Source organism: Chiloscyllium punctatum, chromosome 10 (genome assembly GCF_047496795.1).
Source record: "Chiloscyllium punctatum isolate Juve2018m chromosome 10, sChiPun1.3, whole genome shotgun sequence".
Lineage (NCBI taxonomy): Eukaryota > Metazoa > Chordata > Chondrichthyes > Orectolobiformes > Hemiscylliidae > Chiloscyllium > Chiloscyllium punctatum.
Window position 1 is genome coordinate 94644065 of NC_092748.1, and position 23612 is coordinate 94667676.

Below are 23612 nucleotides of genomic sequence, written 5' to 3' on the forward strand. Positions count from 1 at the left end.
CACAGAGTGGGACTTTTTTTTAAAAAGCACAATTACGAAAGAAGATGGTTTCAAAAAATATCCCTATTGTACTAGGTCCCCATTATTAGTATCAGTGTAATAGGCAAGGCTGAAGCATATAAAAACATCTCCAATTTGATTCATTCCATGCAATATCAAGAAATGATTGAGGGTTCTGGATACTACAGGATATGGGTCCTAACAACATTCTGGCAATAGTACTGTGCTTCAATTACTTAACTGCTCATTGGTACTTAATTTGGGTTCTGCCTGAGCCACTCAGCTCACTTCATTATAGCCTTGTCCAAACATGGAGGTGAATTCCAGGAAAGTGAGGATGGTTCATCTTTACATTTTACCAGGATAGTATCACAGATCCCTGACAAAAGTGCTGGCAATGGAAATCAGATGAAAACCCTTAACAACAAAAAAAACCCTGCAATGTTAACTTTGCATTGTCTCCATAATTGCTACCAGACCTGAGTTTTTCCAGCCATTTTTATTATTGGAGGAGAAGGACTCTGCTGGTTGGAGTCAGGTACATCACAAAGGAAAATGGTTATGGTTGTTGGAGGTTAGTCATCTCATGCACATCACATGACTGCAGGAGTACCTCAGGGTAGTGTACTCAGCTTAACATTTTCTAGCTGTTTCAATGATCTTCTGATTAGCAGATGGGGATATTTGAGGATTGTGAATGGTGTGGAATAATATTCACTTTCCCAGATTGTGAAGAAATTCATGTCCAAATGCAGCAAGATGGCTGATAAATGCCAAGTAACAATCACATGACAAATACCAAGCATTGATCAGCTCAAACAAACCAGCCATTCCCCCTTGGTATTCAATGGCAATACCATCACTGTATTCTGAACACTAATATCATGAGGTTACTGCTGATCAAAAACAAAACTGTACCATCCATATAAAGAATGGTCACTACAAAATCAAGTTAGAGGCTAGAAATTCTGCACCAATAAACTCACCTGACTCCTCAAAACCTGACCGTCAACAGTGAGCGAATACTGCCAATTTGTCTCAATAAGTGCAACACCAATACTCAAGGAATTCAGTACAACCCAAGACACAGCAGCCTGCATGACTGGTATAACATCTAACATGTTCAACATGCACTCCCTCCACTGATGCAGTAGAAGCAGTGTAAACCGTTCATAATATTCACAGGAACAACTCAATGTTCTCAGACATCACCTTCCTTACCTGTGATGTCATCCAGAAGGAAAAGTCCAGCAAGTTACACTATCCTGACTTAGAATTATTACTGTTCCTTCAGTGTCACTGGGTCAAAATTCTGAAACTCCTTCTGTAACTGCCGTGTAGGTGGCCCTACACCTATTGACTGGAGCAACTCAAGAGGGCAGTTCATCACAGTCTTCATGCTTGGACAAGGCTGTAATGAGATTGGGAGCGGAGTGGCTTAGCCAGACTGCAAATTAAGGGATTGGCAATAAATGTTCGCAAAGCTAATGACACCAACATCCTGTGAATTATTTTTAAATAACTATTTCAGAATATTAAAGAATAGTACATACAATAATATATCCCTATTGAGTAGGTAAGAACATAAGTAGAAGTAGGCCATTCATCCTATCGAGTCTCCTCTGCCTTCAGTGAGATAATCGTTTTTCTGATAATCCTTGACTCCACTTTCCACGTGATATACAATACTGCTGCACTTAACTCAGATGAACTAATGCTTTCTATCCTGCATAATTCAGTTGTGAAATTCTGTGCCCCAGTATGGCAGCTTTTAATAATCAAAGTCTGGGAAAATTCCTACTTTGCCACATTTACAGCAGTGTACTAGGATTCCAATAACTGAGGCTCTTGCATCATTACATATTCTATATATTTCATAATAAGTCAATGACTCAGCCACTGAAAACCATGCAATCAACAAATTACATCAGTTTGTACTCATAACCTTGAATACTAACACTAATGTATCCAACTTAATAAAGTTTGCTGCAATGAATGTTTAAAGTGGAATGTTTCAGACCATGTCACTCATGCCCCTTGATCATGAAATTTCTTCTAATTCATTTACAAGGAATTAAATATTTAGCATTTATTGTTTCAATTTAAAACCTACTGCTCTAATTCTGGCTGTGTCCAACAGTTTAATATATTACAGGAAAGAAAAGCATACTCTATTTTTATTTGCATCAAACATCTATTATCAGAAAAGATATGGTGGGTAGAAACTGAGCTGCCTATGAAAACCATCCAGCCTTTCTTTCTGAGAACAGCATATTACTTGAAAACTTAAACATTTTGTTACAAGTAATGTCCCTCTTCACAGATTCAATGTGTATTTCCAGCTTTTAAAAAATTTAGAATAGGAGTTGGAAGCAGAAAGCCAGTGGTGCAATGGAAATGCAATGTTAGGCTATGCAGAAGCTATTCATCTACACCAATGTGTGGATAGAGAGCATTTGTCTTTATACAGGGAATCCGTATTTGGCTTTTCCAACCCTTTAACCAAATACCTTTGTTCACAATGTACCATCTGTTCTTCAGACAGTTGGTAAATAGCTTTAATGAGGCATTGGATATATAGACAGCATTATGTGCAATAAGTCTTTTTTTAAAAATAAAACTTATAAACTTAGCCTAATATTGCTGAAATCTACAGGTCACTGAATCTGCAATTCAATACAGGACTACCAAAAGTAGATATGAAATGGACTACAGAATCCCACCTTCTATCAAGACAAACTCATCCAGAACTTTTGCCCATTCCTTACTTCGTATCACCCTAATTCACCTGACCTCAAATTATATATCTACATTTCAGCATGTCCATTTAAAAACTCTCTAATACTCCACTTTTCAGTTGACTTCAAACCTCCCCATTCATTCCATGGCACTCACACGATGGCATATGCCTCTTTCTTAACTTTCAAAATCTTACGTGGCAAACCTAGTGTAACTGAGCAACAGAAGAATTAAACAAAATCAAATCTGTGTAAAAGACTATACTTGATTTTCTGATACAACCCTTACCATAAATGAATCTGGAACCAAAGCTTCCTGGAACCTCTTCAACTGTTCAGCACAAAAATGTAATCAAACAGCAGCATTAACTTAAACAAAATGGCAGTTACTATCAGAAACTTTGTCGACTGAAGATAATTTTCCAAAAAGGTACTGCCCCTTACAAAAACGAACAAACAAACTTGCCATCTTAAAAAGTTCATAATATCTTTAAATACAACTGGCAAATTGTTCTCTCGATAGTGAACATAGTAAAGCCAACAATCTAATTTTGCTATTACTATAAATTTTAAGTTTTTTTTAATGAAAAAGTGAAAGACAAACTCATTTCTAATTATTTAAAACTAACAATGTTAACAATCCATTCTTGTGATACTTGCATGTCATGTTAGTGGCAAAAGATGAACTATTCTTCCTCCTGAAAAACTTCAAAATAGATTTCATTCACTGAATGATGTTGATGGCTATTCCAGCAATTAATGCCCTTCCTTAATTACAGTTAAGAGTCAACCACATTGCTGTGGGTCAGGAGTCATAAGTAAGCCAGACCAGATCAGAATGGCAGATTGATTCACTAATATCCTTTAGAGACAATTGATTTTTTTAAAATAGTTACGTAGTTACAGATTTTACAGAACTATTTTTAAACAAACAAAAAAAAATCCTGACATGGTAGTATTGAAATCCACATCCCCAGAACTTTGGAAAGGTGAGTTTTGAAACAAGGAAATGTTGCCTCTCAGAGCTCAAACTCTGGGTTTCATTTGAATTTCCTGCTTTCCAGCAACAGAAATTTTCCATGCAATTTTCAACTAGTTGATGTAGAAAAATGACACTTTCTCCAAAATAGCAAATTCTCTCAGTGCATTAATGAGTTCTGGCTTCAAGTGGTTTACTCTAGAGATGATGCTGCCCAAAGATGGACATCTGTAGGGCACTGTGGATATTTTTGAAGTGCATCCATTATCTGACTTTTGTCCAACAGTAGTTTCACCAGTTGATATTCTTTCTGTGTTCGGACAGATGCTCCATCCATTGGCTTAACTAATTCCAGTTGTTGCAGATGCTCAAATGCCTGGAGGGAGAAAGGGAAACATCTGGATTATCAGCAAGCAAGTTACTAATAGAATTAACAGTGAGGTAAATACTGCTGAAAATAAATAAATTGTTGAAGCTTTTCATGGTACACTTATCAGGTCAGTTTACTAATTCCAGGAGAAAAATCAACATTTCTACTGCACAAGAGGGGTGCTTATGGGTTGGCAAGTGAACTGCGGTTGAATCATGCTATCGAAGATTGTGATGCAAACTACTGGATTTACATTAACATTTAAAAGTAGTATTTATGGCAGGTTTAGGTTTCTGATTACTTTAAAACTTTTGAATGAAGTAGTCCTATGAAGTCCTTGGAACAGCGTGGGATATAGAATCATGCTACTTAGAAGGGAAGGATATCAAATGTTATCTTACAGTGAAGAGAGTTAGTGAGAAGCTTATTAGCAAAAGAAGTGAAGATAAAAATTGAAACACCAAACCATCTATTTATAAGACAAAATCAAAGGCTTAGCATACAGTAAATGTATAAATTCCATTAATTCCAAAACACTCTTTCATAAATTGAAGACGCATAGAACTTCTGTATAGTACCTAAAATACCACTTGAACTTCCTCACACCAGAATCTAACACCTTGGCAGATTTAAGTCACTTAGGTTTTCAAATTTTAGTCTGGAGCCATCATACATGTGATCCTCATCAATTCTTCACTGTAAGATAATCTAATTCAAGACATAGACTCTTGCTACTTAGAAGGAAAGGATATGTCCCATTCTGTTTCTAAGGACTACATAAGACTGCTCCACTCAAAAGTTTAAGAAAAAGACAAACCCAAATACCTCCCTCTAAAAGGTGTTTCACTTGGCTTAAACAAAAAAAAATTCCAGAAGTCTCTAACATCTTCATGACCCATTATTTACTGTGCTGTGTCAGCAAAATAACAAGTCTATTGGTGAATTAGAGGATAAAGATTTCATACCAGGCTCCAGCATTAGCCTGCATTTTGCCCACATCCCTTTAAACCTTTTCTATTCAGATACGCATCCAGTTCATTCATCATACTAGCAACCTTGTACTAAGAAGTTGCCCCCCCGGCCCCTTTTAAATCTTTCTCCTTTTACCTTAAAAACATGCCCTCTAGTTTTGAACTCCCCTACCTAGGGAAAAGACCTTTGCTATTCACCCAATTTATGATCTCTAAGGTCACCCCTCAAACTACTACACTCTACTGACAAAAGTCCTAGCCTATCCAGCCTCTCCATGTTACTTAAGCCCGTGAAGTTTTTTTGAGTAAATGTCAAAGATGATTGAACATAGAGCAGTAGTTGTGATCTGTGGACTTTGGCAAGGCCTTTGACAAGATCCCTCATACAGAAACTGAAGTCACATGGGATCCAGGGTGAACTGGTAAGATAGATACAGAACTGGCTTGGTCAGAGCAGATAAAGGAGCAGTGCAAGAGTGTGTTTTTCTGACTGGGGATCTGTGACCAGTGACGTTCTGCAGGGATCAATGCTGGCACTCTTGTTGTATAACAAGCATTTTGGAAGATCAATGCAAGAGGGAAGTATACTGTAAATGGCAGAACCCTTAGTAACAACATACAGCAGGATCTAGGTGTTCAGGGCTACAGTTCCCTGTAAGTGGCAACACAAGTGGATAAGGTGGTCAAGAAGTGGCACAATACCCTTCATCAGTTGGGCATTGAGTTGGCAAGACATGCTGCATTAAGCTGTATAGAACTTTAGTTGGCCACATTTTGAATATTACATACAGTTCTGGTCTCCATTCCCCCAGAAGAACGTTCAGTCTTCGGAGTGGGTACACGATAGATTTACCAAGATATCTGGTTTGGGAAGGGTATTAATTATGAGAAGCAGTTGGGCAAATGTGATTTGTTTTCACATGAATTTCAAAAAAGATAAAGGGTGACTTGACAAATTTACAAAATTATAAAAGGCATGGATAGTTGGAACCTTTTCCCCCCGGGTAGAAATGTCGAGGGCACATAGGTTTCAGGTAAAAGAGGTAATTTAAAAGGCGATGTGAGAAGCAAGTTAACCCCCCTCCCCACACGGAGGGTGATAAGTGCTTGGAATACACTGTCAGTGGAGTATGATACAATCAGAGCATTTAAGAGGTATCTTAACAGATATATGAATAAGCAGGAACACAAACCACATAAAAGGCAAAAGATTTGTAGTTTGGAAAGGCATAATGTGGCGATGGGCCAAAGGGCCAGTAAACGTAAACCTCTTACAGAATTAGGCTGTGGAAATAAACAAATTGAAGGGAAGTTGAATCAATATTGTGCATCAATCTCCATGGTCAAAGAAACTAATAGCTTCCCAAAATGCTAAATAATCAAAAGGCAAATAGAGGAGAGGAAATAAACACAATAACTATCAATTTTCTGATGGGGATTGAAGACTGATAAGTTCCCAGGATGTGATGGATTGCAACCTTGGATAGTAAAAGCAATAATGATAGAGACATTGGATGCCTGATCATAATCTTCCAAGTATCCTTAAAGATTCTGCAAAGGTCTTAAGGGATTGGAAAACTGTTCATATATAGTGCTCTTATTCAAAGAGGAAGATGAAAAAGAAGAGATAACTACGTATCAATTAGCTTAAACCAGGTCATTGGGAAACACTAGAGTCTATTAGTAAGGATGTAATAGCAGACCATTTAGGAATATATGGTATAATTAAGCAGAATCAACATGGCTTCAGGAAGAGGAAACCATGTGTGAGAATTTTGTTAGGTTTCTAAAGCATTGCATACTCTGCTCGTTAAAGGGGAATCAGTAGATGCATTATATTTGGATTTCCAAAAGACATTCAGTAAGACAACACATTGATATTACCAATAAAGCATGGAAGATTATCAACTACAAAAATCCTAAAGGAAATAAAGGATCAGAAGTCACCATTTACCCCCTAAAGCCTGCTTTACCATTCTCGGTCAGAGCTGATTATCCAGCTCAATACAATTTGCTCACATTATCCTCATATCATCAGTACCAAGAAATCTATTCAACTGTCATGAATTTTACTCAACTCCCATCTTTAGGAAAGATCTGAAAGAGTAAAAAGGGAGGAAATCAGAGCAGAAAAAAGTAGAGAGATTACTAAATTTTATGTCCATATAAATGAAATGTTTACTGGTTGAAACAGTCCTTACCTTCAAAACTACCGATTTTTTGAATTTATGCATTGAATGACTCGTCCTTTGAATGAAATTCTGGAATTCTGCAATGCAACAACACATTCTAAATTACTGGGGGATTTACCTACACTAGCCTTCCTCATTATTTATTTTTAATAGGAGCCAGACAATGATTGAAAAATTGTAATGCTTCATTCTGACTTCCTCTCACACACATCATTCTATCCTCTTCCTCATTATGAAAACATAAATCATGAATTTATACCTTTCAGCAAGGGCATAAAAAAAATTAACTGGCATGATGTTCTGGAGAACGGACAGTTGGAATGGGGAATACAGCTGCTAGAAAATTCAGCCCCATATTTGTTGTTTATTTTAATACTCAAACTGCAATATAATACCATCTTCATACTGTTACGAAGTCAAAAGCATGTATGTTCGCTTTAAAATAGAGGGTGTTTTCTGAATATTTAAGTAAACTTCAAGTACAGGCTCAGCTGCCCAAATGGAAAGGCTGGGAGATGGGCTGTTCCAAAATAGATACATTTAACAATTAGCTATTAAATAGATACCAGAGTTTTGGTTGCTGTTTTGACAACAATTCAAATTTAACCAATTAGTTTAAATTATGCCCAGGATACTGAAACACAATAGAGATTGAATTTATTGTTTTGACAACAATTGGACCAATGACATGGAACAATGTTGGGGGTTATAAAATGAGGGCATTTTGAAACTTTGGTCAGAAAGCAACTGTCACCGAACAGCAGAGCAACGGCCATTGAGCTAACTGCTCATCTAATATCTCGCTCTCAAACATAATTAGAAAACATTCATCAAAAAAGGTATCTTTTCCTAAAAAACATACCCGCAGTAAATAAAAAAGGAAAATGTCCTAGTGAGATCATCAGATGGAAGACTGAGACAGCGGAGAAGACAGACTGCGTGGACTTGAGACTAACTTACTGTGATGTCTAATAATTGTGTTACTGGAACAGCACGTTAAAAGGATTGTGTTCTGTTAGGGGAGTGTTCAGTTTGTTAAAAGTTTTGTTTGGTATTTTATTAGGAAAATAATTTGTTATTTTTTTTAAATAGTAGAAATTAAGAGTTCTCGGGCACTCACTCACTTTAACAGACTACAAAGCATGGCAAGCTTTTCTGGGTGTTTGGTTTTAATTAAGAGTGGTTTAACCTCCCTGTTGTAACAACACTAAACTCCACAAATTTAACCTCATTTATATTAAAAATTCAAAGCTAGATTGCAAGAATAGATCTCAACAGCACACTAATCTTGCACTTGTAGTAAAACCCGCTTATTTGAATTTTTGTAAGGAAATAGAAAAGCCTTTGGCTACCAAATGTGCTCCTATCCATTTTACAAATTAGATTTAGGAACCAAGATAACTTATTAAGCTTAAAAATTAAGAAACGCTTACCATTGTAAACCATTTCAAAGTTAAAAGGCTCTCCTTCATATATTGAATTTAAGTGTTTCATGGCAATAATCAGGCAGAATTCCAGCACAGACAGACCTGCATGAGAAAACAGGATTGGGTATGAAAGTTGAAATAGTCTTAGCGGTTCATTTTAAGAGAAAACATTGAAACAAAATCCAAAAGTGATGAGCAATTTCACTGAGACAAGTCTTGCATGTTGTGTATGACGACTTTCCAACATACTACACAATGCAATCTGCTTTACATTGGCGAGACAAAACAGAAACTGAGTCAACACTTTGCAGAATACCTCCACCTTCCAGTTGCTTGCTATTTCAATAAACTACTTTGCTCCTATACAAATATTTGGGCCTGCTAGTTTTCCAATGAGAAACAATACTAGCTGGAGGAACAGCACCTCATTTTCCACTTGTTCTGTCATAGCCTCAAGGACTCAAGAAAAATGGAGGACAGAAGTGTTAGTATTATATTCTCCCCACCCGGGCTTGTAGCCGTACCTTATTTTAAAATATCTTGTTGACTTTGCTCTCAACACCCAGACTCATCTTCTCCTTTTCACACCTTCATTTATAAGCAACTTAAAATTGGTCTCTCTCACCATTAAGCAATCTTTTGCTCTGGGCTCCCTCAATCTATACCAGTTGTCTTCCTGCAACTCATAGTGCAAATACATCTTCCAATCCCTTTCAGAACTGAAGGCTAGCCTTTAATCCGAATATGTTGACTGTTTCTGTCTCCACTGCCCCAGACCTACTTAGTATATTTGATACACAGTCTGCTGGAGACACTATTTAAAAACAAAAAAGCCTCAGAATATTCCATAGTTTCAATCTACTCTTAGATAATACGAGTCCTAGATCTTGGTGATTAAAGAGATGAAAACAGGAGGAATCTAGAAGTGCAGTCACAGCTCATTTGCATACAGCAAGGTTCCATAAATAGATATGTGGGATGTTTTTCAAAAAGAAACATCCATCTGCAGGGTAATATCTCAACAGTACAGCAGTCCCTCAGTACCACACAATTATTCATCCAGACAATGCTTGCAACTTTCTCAAGGGAGGCTTCAACATATATCCCCCTCTTTTAAAAGCAAAGAGTGCAACAACTGAGCCAAATCTAACATCCAAATGTATGGAAGCTAAACTCAAAATGATTGCAAGTTGGTTATATAGTGCCCTTAAAACAAAAAAAGATACAGGCATAGGACTTCAAAGACTTCTTGGAACTAGAGTGAATGATGGAATCTACTAATTGATTGTTTTTATAATAATGTGAGAATTATAGGATAGCCATCCTCCACTGCATTTATTCAGAATTTGTAGAATGATCCAAGAGTTAACACAGCAGAAAGATAACTTCTAGGGATTTCCTAATTCTCTAAAAAGACAGGACATGTAGATTTTCATGGTCATATATATTAGCTACTTTTTTATGTCTTGCTAAAGCTTATGTTATTAAATTTAAAGCACCAGAATGATGCAAAGCAAAACAAAACACAACACAGGCAGTAGTGTCAGTTTTAAAATTCTGAGCTTCACAATCAAAGAATATTGACTAGAAGTTAGCTCACAAATAAGCATAATATTAATGTTTCCAAATATGGATGGCTCAGTTAAAGAGTTTCGTTTTGAAGCTTTCCTGAAGGCAGCTGATAGTATAACAAGCGTTAATGAGACCCCTTCTGGAAAGCTGGAAACTCTTCCTTAATAAGTTAGAAGAGGCAGCCAGCCATAATATTTTCTATGTTGAACTCAAAATGGTTCCATCATTTTTTTTCTGCTTGCACAGAAAATAGGCTTATGCAAAGTTTATGTTGCATTTGCAAAGGCTGCAATGGATAATATTATCCCTTCATATCTCTAGTACCTAGATTAAATAAATTTAGCTTTCCTTACCATGCAGTAAATTTGCTTTCGAATCCATCATGTACTGTTTGCTGGCTGCTAGAAGGTCTGTTGGCTGAATATTTGGGTTGGAGACAGTCACATGACTAAGTGTGAGCATCTGAAAAGAAAATGTAGAAGTAACATAATCAGCTTGAACTAAATAACTTATTTAGTTATGAATTGAATTTTACCAGGGAATGGAACAATATTTATATTCTTTATGGCAAATGGTTTTTCACATTGTTAATAGAATTTCACATTTGTGTGGAACTTAATTAATCGTTACCTCATTGGACAAAAGCTCCAATGGAATGACAAAATCAGAAGGATTACCGGAATGCGACAAAATACAAATGGTGTATAATTTAAATGATTAATTTGCTTTGAAAGTTAGTCAGATCAAATGTGCACAACAAGGTCAGGGACATAGGACAACAAGGAACCAATTTGCCAGAGGGGATGCTTGCATTCAGATCTGCTATTGAGAGAACAAATATTGTCCAAGAGGAGGAGTGATGGCCAACTTCTGGCTGCTCTGATTGCCAGACAGCTTATGCACTTTGCCAAGCATGAATTAAGTTCAGTCCAACTTGGATGGATCTTTCTTTTTTTTAAAAAAATGTTAACTTTACAATCAGAATGTCTGGTTAAAACATTATAAATGTTGCAGAAGGGACTCTGGTGACAATTATGTTTTCTTCAAATGAAACTTTCACTGCATCCAACTTCACTCTAACCTCTAGCACCTGGTGTCTTTACAGGCATGGAAGAGAATAATGGGGTTTAAAACGTATTTTCACTCCTACTTGGTCCTTGAAGAATTTCACAGGTACAATGCCAAGGGCATATTCAGTCATCTCTCAGTCCATCAAAATGTCCATTCTCCTACCAGCCACTCAAGTTGTGCCTATTTTGGTAAAGTTGACTCCGGCACCAGTGTGTTCTAGTCAGCAACAAGATCCTGTAGGCAGGTGCTGTGTAGCCAGAAGTCATTTTAAGAGCTTTCAGTGGATGTTCAGTAGCATTTCATTGCCAAAGCGTAACAAGGCAAGCACTGCATAGCAGCACCAGAATAGACAAAATGAGAATAAAAGAATCATAATGTATTTCCAGAAGGAGAATTGAGAGTTTAAGTTGTTCATTTAACAAATGAAAAGAGATGAACCACTTCCTCCTGTGCATAGATTCTTCACATTGGCAATGACCTCAACATCTTAGAGGAGAAAGTGAGGACTGCAGATGCTGGAGATCAGAGCTGAAAATGTGTTGCTGGAAAAGTGCAGCAGGTCAGGCAGCATCCAAGGAGCAGGCGAATCGACGTTTCGGGCATGAGCCCTTCTTCAGGAATGAGGAAAGTGTGTCCAGCAGGCTAAGATAAAAGGTAGGGAGGAGGGACTTGGGGGAGGGGTGTTGGAAATGCGATAGGTGGAAGGAGGTTAAGGTGAGGGTGATAGGCCGAAGTGGAGGTGGGGGCGGAGAGGTCAGGAAGAAGATTGCAGGTTAGGAAGGCGGTGCTGAGTTCGAGGGATTTGACTGAGACAAGGTGTGGGGAGGGGAAATGAGGAAACTGGAGAAATCGGAGTTCATCACTTGTGGTTGGAGGGTTCCTAGGCGGAAGATGAGACGATTGGAGGAAGAGCGATAGCAACACGACAGTTAGAGGAAGAGCGCCTCATCTTCTGCCTAGGAACCCTCCAACCACAAGGGATGAACTCAGATTTCTCCAGTTTCTCCTCATTTCCCCTCCCCCCACCTTGTCTCGGTCAAATCCCTCGAACTCAGCACCGTCTTCCTAACCTGCAATCTTCTTCCTGACCTCTCCGCCCCCACCCCACTCCGGCCTATCACCCTCACCTTAACCTCCTTCCACCTATCGCATTTCCAACGCCATTCCCCCAAGTCCCTCCTCCCTACCTTTTATCTTAGCCTGCTGGGCACACTTTCCTCATTCCTGAAGAAGGGCTTATGCCCGAAACGTCGATTCTCCTGTTCCTTGGATGCTGCCTGACCTGCTGCGCTTTTCCAGCAACACGTTTTCTGCAATGACCTCAACATGTCGACTGTGGTCAGTCTCATTGTAAACAGAATATACAGTGAAGGTCTGTGTGGGAGTGAAAAACATAACCAACTTAAACCACTGGTTAACTCAAAAGTGCTGGGTTGCACAATCAGACCAAGTAGAACATTTTTCACATTCCACCCATGCTTGCTATACATGTTAACCATAAAATACCCTACTGAAAACAAGTTCAATTGTGCAATGCTAGTAATTACAGAAAAGTGGTCAATTGCTAGGTTATACAGTTATAAAATTACTTGAGCATTAATAAGCTCTTACCAGTACCATATGCAGAGAGCGGAAATCTTTACTGGAATTGAAGTGCTTCTGTAAAATATCTTCCACCATCTTTTCTTTGCACAGAGACTAGTAGGGAACAACATTTCAGATGGGTATTAAACAGCAGCTAGTACAGGGAACTACCAAAGCAGACAAATTAAGCAACAGGATAGGATTTAATTCGGTAGACCTCCGATTACCACTCAAGTCTCTCCTGATAATGCTGAATGTAATGCCAACACTCATCCAAATACTAAAAATAATCGGAGTGGCGACCTGGTGACAAATGGAATTTTTCAAGCTAATATTTGCTGATTCTATAGAATTATAAAAGACAATAACTTGTGCATATGTACACAAGGAGATTGTTAAGAGCCAAGGTTGGAACTATTTAAAGATTTTTTAAAAAATTAAAGTCATGAATCCAATTGTCACAAGATTAATCCTCCCAAATAATCATTGCTCTCAAGATGGTGATGGAGACTCACCACCTGGAATCACTGTTCTCTACAAAGTAAGCTACTCTCACAGCCATTTAAGGAGCAAGATATTTGATCATCCAATGATGGAGGAGCAGCAATATATTTTGCAGTCACTTGGAAGGGGTACTGGAAGTTGGCAGTATTCTTATTTCTGTGCCATGTTATTCTGCATGACAGAGGTCAAGGGTTGGAAGATCAATTACATTTACTGATCTGACAACTATGTGTGGACCACTGAACTGTTTTTAGCAGTTCACTTTGTATAAGAGGGAAAAGCTTTGCAGTTACTCACTACAGGATTCCTACCTACTGACCTTCTCTAGTCGCTACAGTATTTATATGGCTAGTCCAGTTGGTTTCTATACAGGCATGGAGACTGGAGGATTCGACAATGGTAATGCCATAAAATGTCAAAGTGTAATGGTTAGATTCTTTGGTCATTGCCTGGTAAGAAATTTAGCACATCTGCATTTTGATTAAATAAAAAGGACCTTAAGGACTAATCATAATGCGACAAAAACAACATGGATGGGTTGGACCGAAGGGTCTGTTTCCATGCTGTACATCTCTATGACTCTATGACCTGACAGGAAACAATTTTCATTACAATCACCAAAGACACATAAAAGTTAATCTTTCCAGCATGAGAATTGCTATTATTGAAGTCTATATCTTCTATAGCATTTCACATATAGATGATGTGCTTCTAATGTTCATAAGGAATCTAGTCACAGTACTTTCATCAACTGCCTAGAAAGATTCATATCTAGAGTACTGGCTATAAGTGATCTCAAGAAAAGGTACCTGGATATTTCGATTCCATTCCTGTGCAAATCTCTCATCAGGAAATTCTTTTGGTAAGGCAAGTTGCTGCTGGAACATCTCCACATATTGTTGGAAGCCGAATGTGTTTAGCAAATGAATCTGCCTGTGCGAAAACCTGGACTTCACACGCTTTTCTAGAAGTTCCAAAACATCCTGAAGTTTCAGCAGAAATGTTATGAAGTGAAAAACATGATGAATTTTGTGGTATTTATCAACTGGAGAATTATATTTCATCAAAAGTACCTGAAGACTGAATTTTTGTGTAACCACAATTGCTGACAACCGGTGTCCTATGCATAATCAGGCTGAGAGATCTGCTGATTGTGAAATCGGAGTTTGGATCAATATTTGTAACATCTCATACTTAACAGTTAACGTATGACCACTAACTCTTTTGCTTCTGAAACAGATTATAAACTGTAACTGAAGCTCACTGGTCACTAATGCACTAAGTAATATCTTGTTCTGGCAAATTAAAAGAAACGTGCTTAACAAAAGCAGAAATCCTTCAAAGTTGTGCTTGAAATGGGTCAAGACCATGTGCTGCATCAGAGTCTCATAAGACTAAAAATGTTATTATAGAGGTAATGGATGATCAGAAAAGACAACAGTGCTCACAAGAGCATTTGGGTACTTATTAATAACCATTTCCAAGCAAGGACACAGATTCATAGGACAAAAGAAGAGACAAAGGAAGGGCAACAATTTACATTAATATGTAAATCTCAAAACCTTTTAAAATTACCTCAAGAATGTGCATTAAAGGTTTTATTAAAAAAAGTAACATCTCACCTCAGACAATGCATTAAATGTGTGCGGTTAGAGTTTATCTGTATCTTAATCTCGAGTCAGACTGCTTCTATTTCCAAAGTGGAATTTATAAAATATTACATGGCTTGACAGCCTGCAGAATGTATCTGCAAATATTGTTCTGCAAATGCAAATTCACCCCATAGACGGGGTGTGTGTGTGTGTGTGTGTGTGTGTGTGTGTGTGTGTGTGTGTATAGTATAAGCATGAGAGAGTGTGGAGGGTGTGTGTATGTATGTATGAGAAAAGGACAGCATGTCAGCATGCATGTGCACAGTGTAGTGGGGTCACCTGTCATGTGACATGAACCCAAGGTCCCAGTTGAGGCCATCCTCATGGGTACCAAACTTGGTTAATCAGCCTCTGCTTGGTCACTTTGTGTTGAAGTCTGCCTTTGAGGATGGTCATCTGAAGGTCTGAGGCAGAATGTCCCTGACTGCTGAAGTGTTCTCCGCTTGGGAGAGAACACTCCTGTCTGGTGATTGCTGCACGGTGTCCATTCATCCATTGTCAAAGTGTCTACTTGCCTTCCGAAGATACACAAAGCCAACACACCTGGATATTACATCATATCAGACAGACAATGGGACAGTGAGAGAGAACCTCTCTGGCTATGTCAAAGTCATCTTAAAAAGCATTGTATAGGGGACCCCCCCCCCACTTCTGCCACAACACTAGATTTCTTACAGAAACTCAGCACCCATGGACAAGTTGAACTGGGAACATTCCTTTTTACAATGGACATTTTAGCTCTCTACACCAGCATTTCCTCCCCAAGATGACAGCATCACTGCAACAGCCTCAGTACTCAATACCAACAACTACCAATCTCAGAGCACTATCCTCCAACTCATCCACTTTATCCTCAATCACAACATCTTCACCTTTGACAACCAGTTCTTCATCCAGCCACAAAGAACATCCAAAGGGGCCAAATTTGCACCCCAATATGCCAACATCTTCATGCACAAGTTCGAACAAGACTTTTTTGTTGCACAGGACCTCTACACTGTTCACCAGACATATGGACGACATTTTATTTCTCTGGACCCATGGTGAGCAGTTACTTAAACAACTACACACAGTGATATCAACAAGCTTCATCCCACCATCAAACTCACCATGGACTACTCTTCAGCATCGGTCTCATTCTTCGACACATGCATCTCCATCAAGGAAGGGCTCCTCAGTATCTCACTGTACTGCACACTCATGGATAACCTCACAATGCTACACTTCTCCAGCTTCCACCCAACACATTAAAACAGCCATCCCCTACAGACAAGCCCTACACATACACAGGATCTGTTCAGATGAGGAGGAACGTGATGGGCACCTGAAGGTGTTCAAAAGGATGCCCTCATAAGAACAGGATATGATGCTCAACTCATCGATCACTAGTTCCCATGTGCCACAGCTAGAAATCGTAATGACCTCCTCAGGAGACAGACATGGGATACAACCGACAGGGTACCCTTCGTTGTCCAGTTCTTCCCAGGAGTGGAAAAACTTCTTCACAGCCAGCAACACATTATCAATGAGGATGAGCACCTTGCCAAGATCTTTGCTGTACATCCACTTCTCACCTTTAAAACAACAAAATCTTAAACAGATCATTGCTTGCAGCAAACTGCGCAGCCTTCAGGACAACATTGACCACACTGTACAACCCTGTCATGGCAACCACTGCAAGACATGTCACAGTGTCGCCACAGGTACCACCATTACACGTGGGGATATGACCTACCACATACGTGGCAGGTATTGTGACTCGGCCAAAATAGTCTTATCTCATTCGCTGCAGACAAGGATGCTCCGAGGTATGGTATATTGATGAGACTGAGCTACGACAGTGGATGAACGGACACTGTGCAACAATAGTCAGACAGGGGTGGTTCCTCCCAGTCTGGGGAACATTTCAGCGGTCAGGAACATTCAGCATTGGATCTTCGGGTGACCATCCTCCGAGGGAGACTTCGGGATACACAACAACAAAGTGGCTGTGCTACCGGTGACCCCACCACACTTTACACACTCCTACACATGCACACTTACATACTCACACACTCACGCAGAGCCCCTCTCATACACATACACCCCCCCCCAACATACTCACCCTCTCTCACAGGCTGATATGCCATCTCTCACACACTTTAACAAGCATGCACACACACATATGGGATTAATTTGAATTTGCAGTATTATATTTGCTAATACATTCTATTTTGGTCAAAAAGCGCTTAATCTGCAGCGCTCAATCCATGTAATATTTCAAATTCCACTTTGGAAATAGAACCAGTCTGACTCAAGACTGGGATATAGACAAGACTTTGACCTCACACCTTTAATACATTGTCTGAGCTGAGACATCACTTTCTTGATAAAACCTTAAGTGATCTTGAGAAGGTGATGGAAAAGTAGTTCTGGGATCTACATATTAATGAATCAAAACCTGCAATCCTTTCTAAAACATGAAAGACTTAACAGCAATCTAGTTTTTTTACCGAGAAAGGTTCTTTGGAAAGAAAGGTACTTTGCTCAATATATCATTTCAGTTGCATGACACCGTAAACCTTTGCTATAAAAGTCTGTCTTGGGATCTTATTCTCCACAACCACCTGATGAAGGAGCAGCACTCCGAAAGCTAGTGCTTTTAATGAAACCTGTTGGACTATAACGTGGTGTTGTGATTTTTAAACGTTGTCCATCTCAGTCCAACACTGACTCTCCTCCACACTTTAAACAGTGAAATAGGCATGAGGGACTAGGAAGGTCTATTCAAAAGAAACTGAACTGACATCTCTCAAAGAGTTTCATAACAGGGAACAAATAGAAGGGCTATAATTTCCGGGTGATCCAAGTCTGAAATCATAGGCACATAATTTGTCTTTACATTGCGTATTGAAGGGAAACTGGGGAACATAAGGGGAATGAACAAGCCCCTAAAATATAGAAAGGAAAAATGAACAAATTGCATTGAAGTTCTCCCATTTAGCACTCAGTAGGGATAGCTTTATCATCCACACACACATGGTGAATCTAAGAATTCACAAGCTCTGTCAGGCAATAGAAAGATGCGAGAAAATCTTTAAAAATAGAAATTTATCGTTGACAAAGTTGTTTGCAAAAATAAATGAACACAGTTGAAATTTATGCTTGTTATCAACAAAGTATTTGGATTAATAGACATAACAAAGGCTCAGATCACATATAGAAGGATAAAAGAAGGGGATTAAAGCAAACATCAAAAAGACACACTTAAGAAAATGAGAACACTGCTAAAAAAACCTTTCAATTTAAGCCCTCACTACAAGGAGACATACTTTTCCATCCATTATTCACATGGTCAACACAATTATGCAAAAAATAAAAGTAATAATTCTTTTTATATTTGATCCAACTTTTCTTTTTTCAAACAGATTCTTCTGTATACTTTTATTGGAACCAATGCTTTGTGAGCAAAAATCATACAGATTATTGAACATTAATAATTATGTGAGTTGCAATGCCAATAGCGTGGATAAATACCCACACTGGCTGAGGTCACCATGAATGACACATTCTTAACCTCTTCTCGAAACCAAGGCACAGTGATCCTCATGTCAAACTACCATCAGGTGTCTCTCTCTCTCTCTCTCTCTCTGAGGGCAGTCCTATGGCCCAGTAGGACGATGGCTACTTTGCTTTTGTAGTAACTGACCTCAGGTGAGGCAAGAAAATATGCATGTCTTAAAATGCATGTAAATTAAATCAAGTGTTAAATCAATAGGAATTAGAAGATCCTGTGACATGGTTGTCAATTGATCTTACTTAGTTTGAAAACACCAATTCAGCAGATAGTATGCATAAAGTTCAATCTGTTAGAGTTAAGCAAGACTGGGATATTCAAAATACCACCATGTCCCAATTATACAGTCCAGTATACTCTAGTTCCCAATGTCACATTTGTCTTGTTACCTTTAGATGCTAAGAAGTACATTCTCTTCAGATAGCAACTAACATTGAATGTTTGCCAAGAGTAGCCCAAGGTTTGTTACACTTTACTCAGCTTTGTTTAATTAGATATTCTAAAATTTAATTTGGATTTGAAGTTCAATGGCACAGGTTCATTTTCTGTTGAGAATCATCTCAGTCAACTGAATGTTGCCACAGTTGGCCAAAGGAATGGCTAGCAACATTCATTTAGTGCTGAGCTTGAAATGCAGATTACAAGTTAATTTATCTACAATTTTAAAAGCTGCATCCCAGCACTCTCCCCTTACTTCCAGTCATGAAAAGTCCAAATGATATTGGTTCTTGTTTGGGTCTTCAGCAGAATGAGAAAGACAAAAATGACGAGGGTGAAGAAAGCAAGCAAGAATAATTTTGGAAAACAGTATTTTCAACCTTAGATGAAGAACTGAAAATGCTTTTAAAAAAAAATATATATATATATGTATGTTAAAGACATTTTTGTCTTTAAAGGCACTTACCAATCGACAAGTCAGGCCCACTACAGCTACAGGTGTCTGGGCAGACTGAGCAACATCAAGGAGGTTATAAAGTAAGGTTTGATTCTTGTGATGTGCAAAGAGGTCAAATTCATCCAAGATAAAAAGCACTGGCCTGCTGTTGCTTCGGTTTCCTAGAAATAAAATATCAGTTCCACTAAAACAAAGTTGAAGATTTCTATTCTCCAAGCATATATATATATAAAACAAATCAGTTTTCCTTTTCTTGTCCCATCCCCATTTATTTTCAGGCTTTGTAGCGTTCAGATGCAGACTGAGTAATTGTAAGATGTGTTGAACATTATGCAATCAGAAAACACCTTGAATTCTGACCTTATGATGGAGGAACTAGAGATCGTTAGGTAAAGGACCACACTAACTCTTGCAGAGATGTTCTTGAGACTAGGTGACTCATGAACTACCACAACTACTTCTTTGTGCCTGGTAATGACTCCAACCAATGGAGATTTCTCCCTACCCTCGCAATTCCCGTTGATTTCAGTTTTGTGTGACTCAATATCCCAGAACATCGAAGAACACTTGGAGAATCAGGAAGGCCACATTCTATTGACCAACTTTCACTAGATTTATTCCTAAAGGCACAAAAGACACATGCAAGTTTCACTATATCAAGTAGGCAGGTTTGATTTAAATTATTTATGAATGAACAAGTGGATGAGGTTCTAAGTGCTGCTGGGCAAGCTTCTCAGGCGACTGACTGTGTGGAGTTTGCACGTTCTCCCCGTGTCTGCGTGGGTTTCCTCCGGGTGCTCCGGTTTCCTCCCACAGTCCAAAGATGTGCAGGTCAGGTGAATTGGCCATGCTAAATTGCCCATAGTGTTAGGTAAGGGGTAAATGTAGGGGTATGGGTGGGTTGCGCTTCGGCAGGGCAGTGTGGACTTGTTGGGCCGAAGGGCCTGTTTCCACACTGTAAGTAATCTAATCTTATCACATTCTCATTATGGTCTTACGCATGTCCATTTTTGCCACCACCAGAACTCTGATGCCCTAACCTACTACACCTGCTCCAGTTAGCACCACAAAATCTAGCTCCTAGAGCACTTGTTTGAAATGGAATTGCTTCATTATTTTAAAAAGATACAAGAGAGATGTTCCCTTTTCCTTCACATAATAGAAACCCTTAGGATTGTAAAATCAACTAACATTAGAAGAACAAGCAGATATAAGCAGCTAGATAGTTGTGCAAATCCTTTCTGGCAAGAAACTAATGACAACTGTTATTACTTCCAAAAAAAAACACAATGGGATGAGAGACCCTGCCATTTTCAATTGCTTCACCCATGACTCTCAAAGTTCCATTTGCAACACAAATAGTGAAACAGTCCGTACTTTTATGTAGAAAGGCTTCAACATCATTCAAGCTTAGGCTGATATACAGCATTCATGGCTTGGAGATGCCGGTGTTGGACCAGGGTGTACAAAGTTAAAAAACCACAACACCAGGTTATAGTCCAACAGGGTTAATTGGAAGCACTAGCTTTCGGAGCGCTGCTCCTTCATCAGGTGTTTGTGGAATACACAATTGGAAGACAATTGTACTCCACAACCACCTGAAGAAGCAGCGCTCCAAAAGCTAGTGCTTCCAATTAAACCTGTTGGACTATAACCTGGTGTTGAGTGATTTTCAACATTCATGCCATACAAGTGGAAGATAATAAACATCTCCACAACAAGGAAGAATGTTATGAGGAAACAAGGAGGAATGCTAGAATGACTAGATGAATTAACTATTGCTCTAAAAATAATGGAGTACAACCCAAACAAGCAGACTGGGCTGCAGCTTGAAGTCTCATTCGAAGAAGGGAGCCTCCAACTGATCATAAATTCCCACAATAAATAGGGGTACATCAATCCTATATTTTGTGCTCGTGTCCATAACTAGGAAAGGTAAAGTCCTCTAACTTGCAAGGCAAGACTGTTACCAACTAAGCTACATAGTAAAGTAATTAGAAAGAGTTGCTTTCTTGAACTGTTGGAATCTATTTAATGCAGTACATGCATAGCATTATTAGTTTAAAAGAAAAGTACCAGTTTTTTGTACACAACTGTAATAAAAAGAATTATATTTTTCCAAGTGAACAAAGATTGTGAATAGGAGTCTAACTTGCGGATGGATACAGAAGTGCAAGGAAACTAACTTGCAATAAACACAAATGATTGTCAGCCAATATGGAAGTTTAATCAAAAATAATTATCCCATGCTTCCCTTCAAGCAAGCATATACAATCTAATAAGAGATTGAGAATCCGAAATAGGTCAAAACTGTAGCTAAGCACCAGCCTTATTTTTAATCAACTAATTTGGCCTGCCAATGCCTGAAAAGAATAAATCACTTTGGTTGCACTAAGTCACCGTAGAAATTATGGCCAAGAGTTGGTATTTGAACAGCGAAGCAGTCAGCATTTTGATCACTATCTACTACTCTCTGGTATTCTTTCCTCAAAAGACATTGGCAGAAAGCAGCTTTACATTTTTGCTGTAAGAGGAGTCACCTACATGCAACAGAAACAAGATACGTAAAACAGTTTTATTGGTTATATAAAGTCTGTGATTTTACAAAGACAACATCATTTCAATATACAAGCCAAATTAATAAAAGGTGACAGGAAATAGTTAATTTTGAAGAGGATTTAAATTTGAGACCTCTCTTTTGTACTTTCCAAGTATTGTTTTTACTACTTGCCTCTTCCATTTAGAGTAATTTCAATTCCTTTTTAAAGTTTGTTTTCTCTGCCTACAATATCTAAAGGTTAGAATTCTTTGAAAAGTGTTCTTATTTTTAACGTTCTCTCTTACTCAATCTTTCATCAATTACTGAAATACATCACAAACCGCAATCATCTCCAATTTACATAAGGATCCCTGTATATTCCAATATTAACATGGCAGGAACTTCCATTTGGATTTCCCAGAAGTTAAACCAGTCTTCACAAACATTTCATTGCAGGATCCAGGAAAGACTTCATTCAGGGCTCAATCATATAGACCTGCTTCGTCAAAAAAGACTTCTAATACAAAAAGGCACTGGAGGTCCTAAAATAGACAATCCCAATAATATTAACAGTGCCTGCACCTTCACACAGGACATGCGACAACCGTAATTGTGAATATGTTAACAGATTGCTTGCTTTTGTAAAGACAGATTTAAAGCATCTGACTGTATTTGCAACAATTGCAAGCAAAAAGGGAGAGTTGTTCTTCCAACCATTAGATTATAAATTTTACCAAGTATTTTGTTCACTTTGGTTTATCCAACACATCTGGAACATTTGTTAGCATGGTGCTCACAATTCTGGTTTCCATAATACAAAAGGAATATAACAGGGCACGTGAGAGGGTGACCAGGTGTGCCACAAGGATCGCTGCTTGTCACAAGGATCTCCACTTTTCGTCATTTATCGAATTGATTTGGATGCAAACACAACAAGTATGGTTAGTAAGTTTGCAGATGACACCAAAATTGGAAAATGTAGTGGACAGTGAAGAAGATTACCTCAGAGTACAACAGGATCTTGATCTGACAGGCCAATAGGCCAAGGAGTGACAGACAGAATTTAATTTAGATAAGTGGGAAGTGCTGTATTTTGGAAAGGCAAATCAGGGCAGGACTTATATACTTAATGGTAAGGTCCTGGGGAGCGTTGCTGAACAAAGATCTTGGAGTGCTGGTTCATAGTTCCTTGAAAGTAGAGTCGCAGTTGTTAAGATAGTGAAGGCAACATTTGGTATGCTTGCCTTTATTGGTTAGAGCATGGAGTATAGGAGTTGGGAGGTCATGTTGCAGCTGTCCAGGACATTGTCAAGATAGGTTAGGCTACTTTTGGAATATTACGTGCAATTCTGGTCTCCCTCCTATTGGAAGGATGTTGCGAAACTTGAACGGGTTCAGAAAATATTTACAAGGATGTTGCCAGGGTTGGAGGATTTGAGCTTTTGGGAGAGGCTGAATAAACTGGGTCTATTTTCTCAGGAGCATCAGAGGCTGCCTTTATAAACCCTTAGAGGTTTATAAAATTGGAGGAGCACAGGTAGGGTAAATTGACAGGGTGTTTT

The 23612-nt window shown here is 38.6% G+C and overlaps 1 protein-coding gene across 3 annotated transcripts in view; it reads right to left on the reverse strand.

The window, feature by feature from the left end:
- Positions 1-1582: 1582 nt before the first annotated feature.
- Positions 1583-23612, reverse strand: part of orc4 (origin recognition complex, subunit 4) — a 70431-nt gene continuing 48401 nt past the window's right edge. For 2 of the 3 annotated variants that reach the window (XM_072579750.1, XM_072579752.1), the window contains 7 exons: positions 19521-19672; positions 14218-14391; positions 12932-13018; positions 10603-10711; positions 8684-8779; positions 7260-7327; positions 1585-4093 (listed from right to left, as the gene is read on the reverse strand). In XM_072579750.1, the coding sequence (XP_072435851.1) occupies positions 3911-4093; positions 7260-7327; positions 8684-8779; positions 10603-10711; positions 12932-13018; positions 14218-14391; positions 19521-19672 (869 nt within the window). In that variant the 3' untranslated portion in view covers positions 1585-3910. Of the gene's footprint in view, positions 4094-7259; positions 7328-8683; positions 8780-10602; positions 10712-12931; positions 13019-14217; positions 14392-19520; positions 19673-23612 lie in introns of all 3 variants that reach the window. The other variant, XM_072579751.1, reaches the window with a different exon arrangement.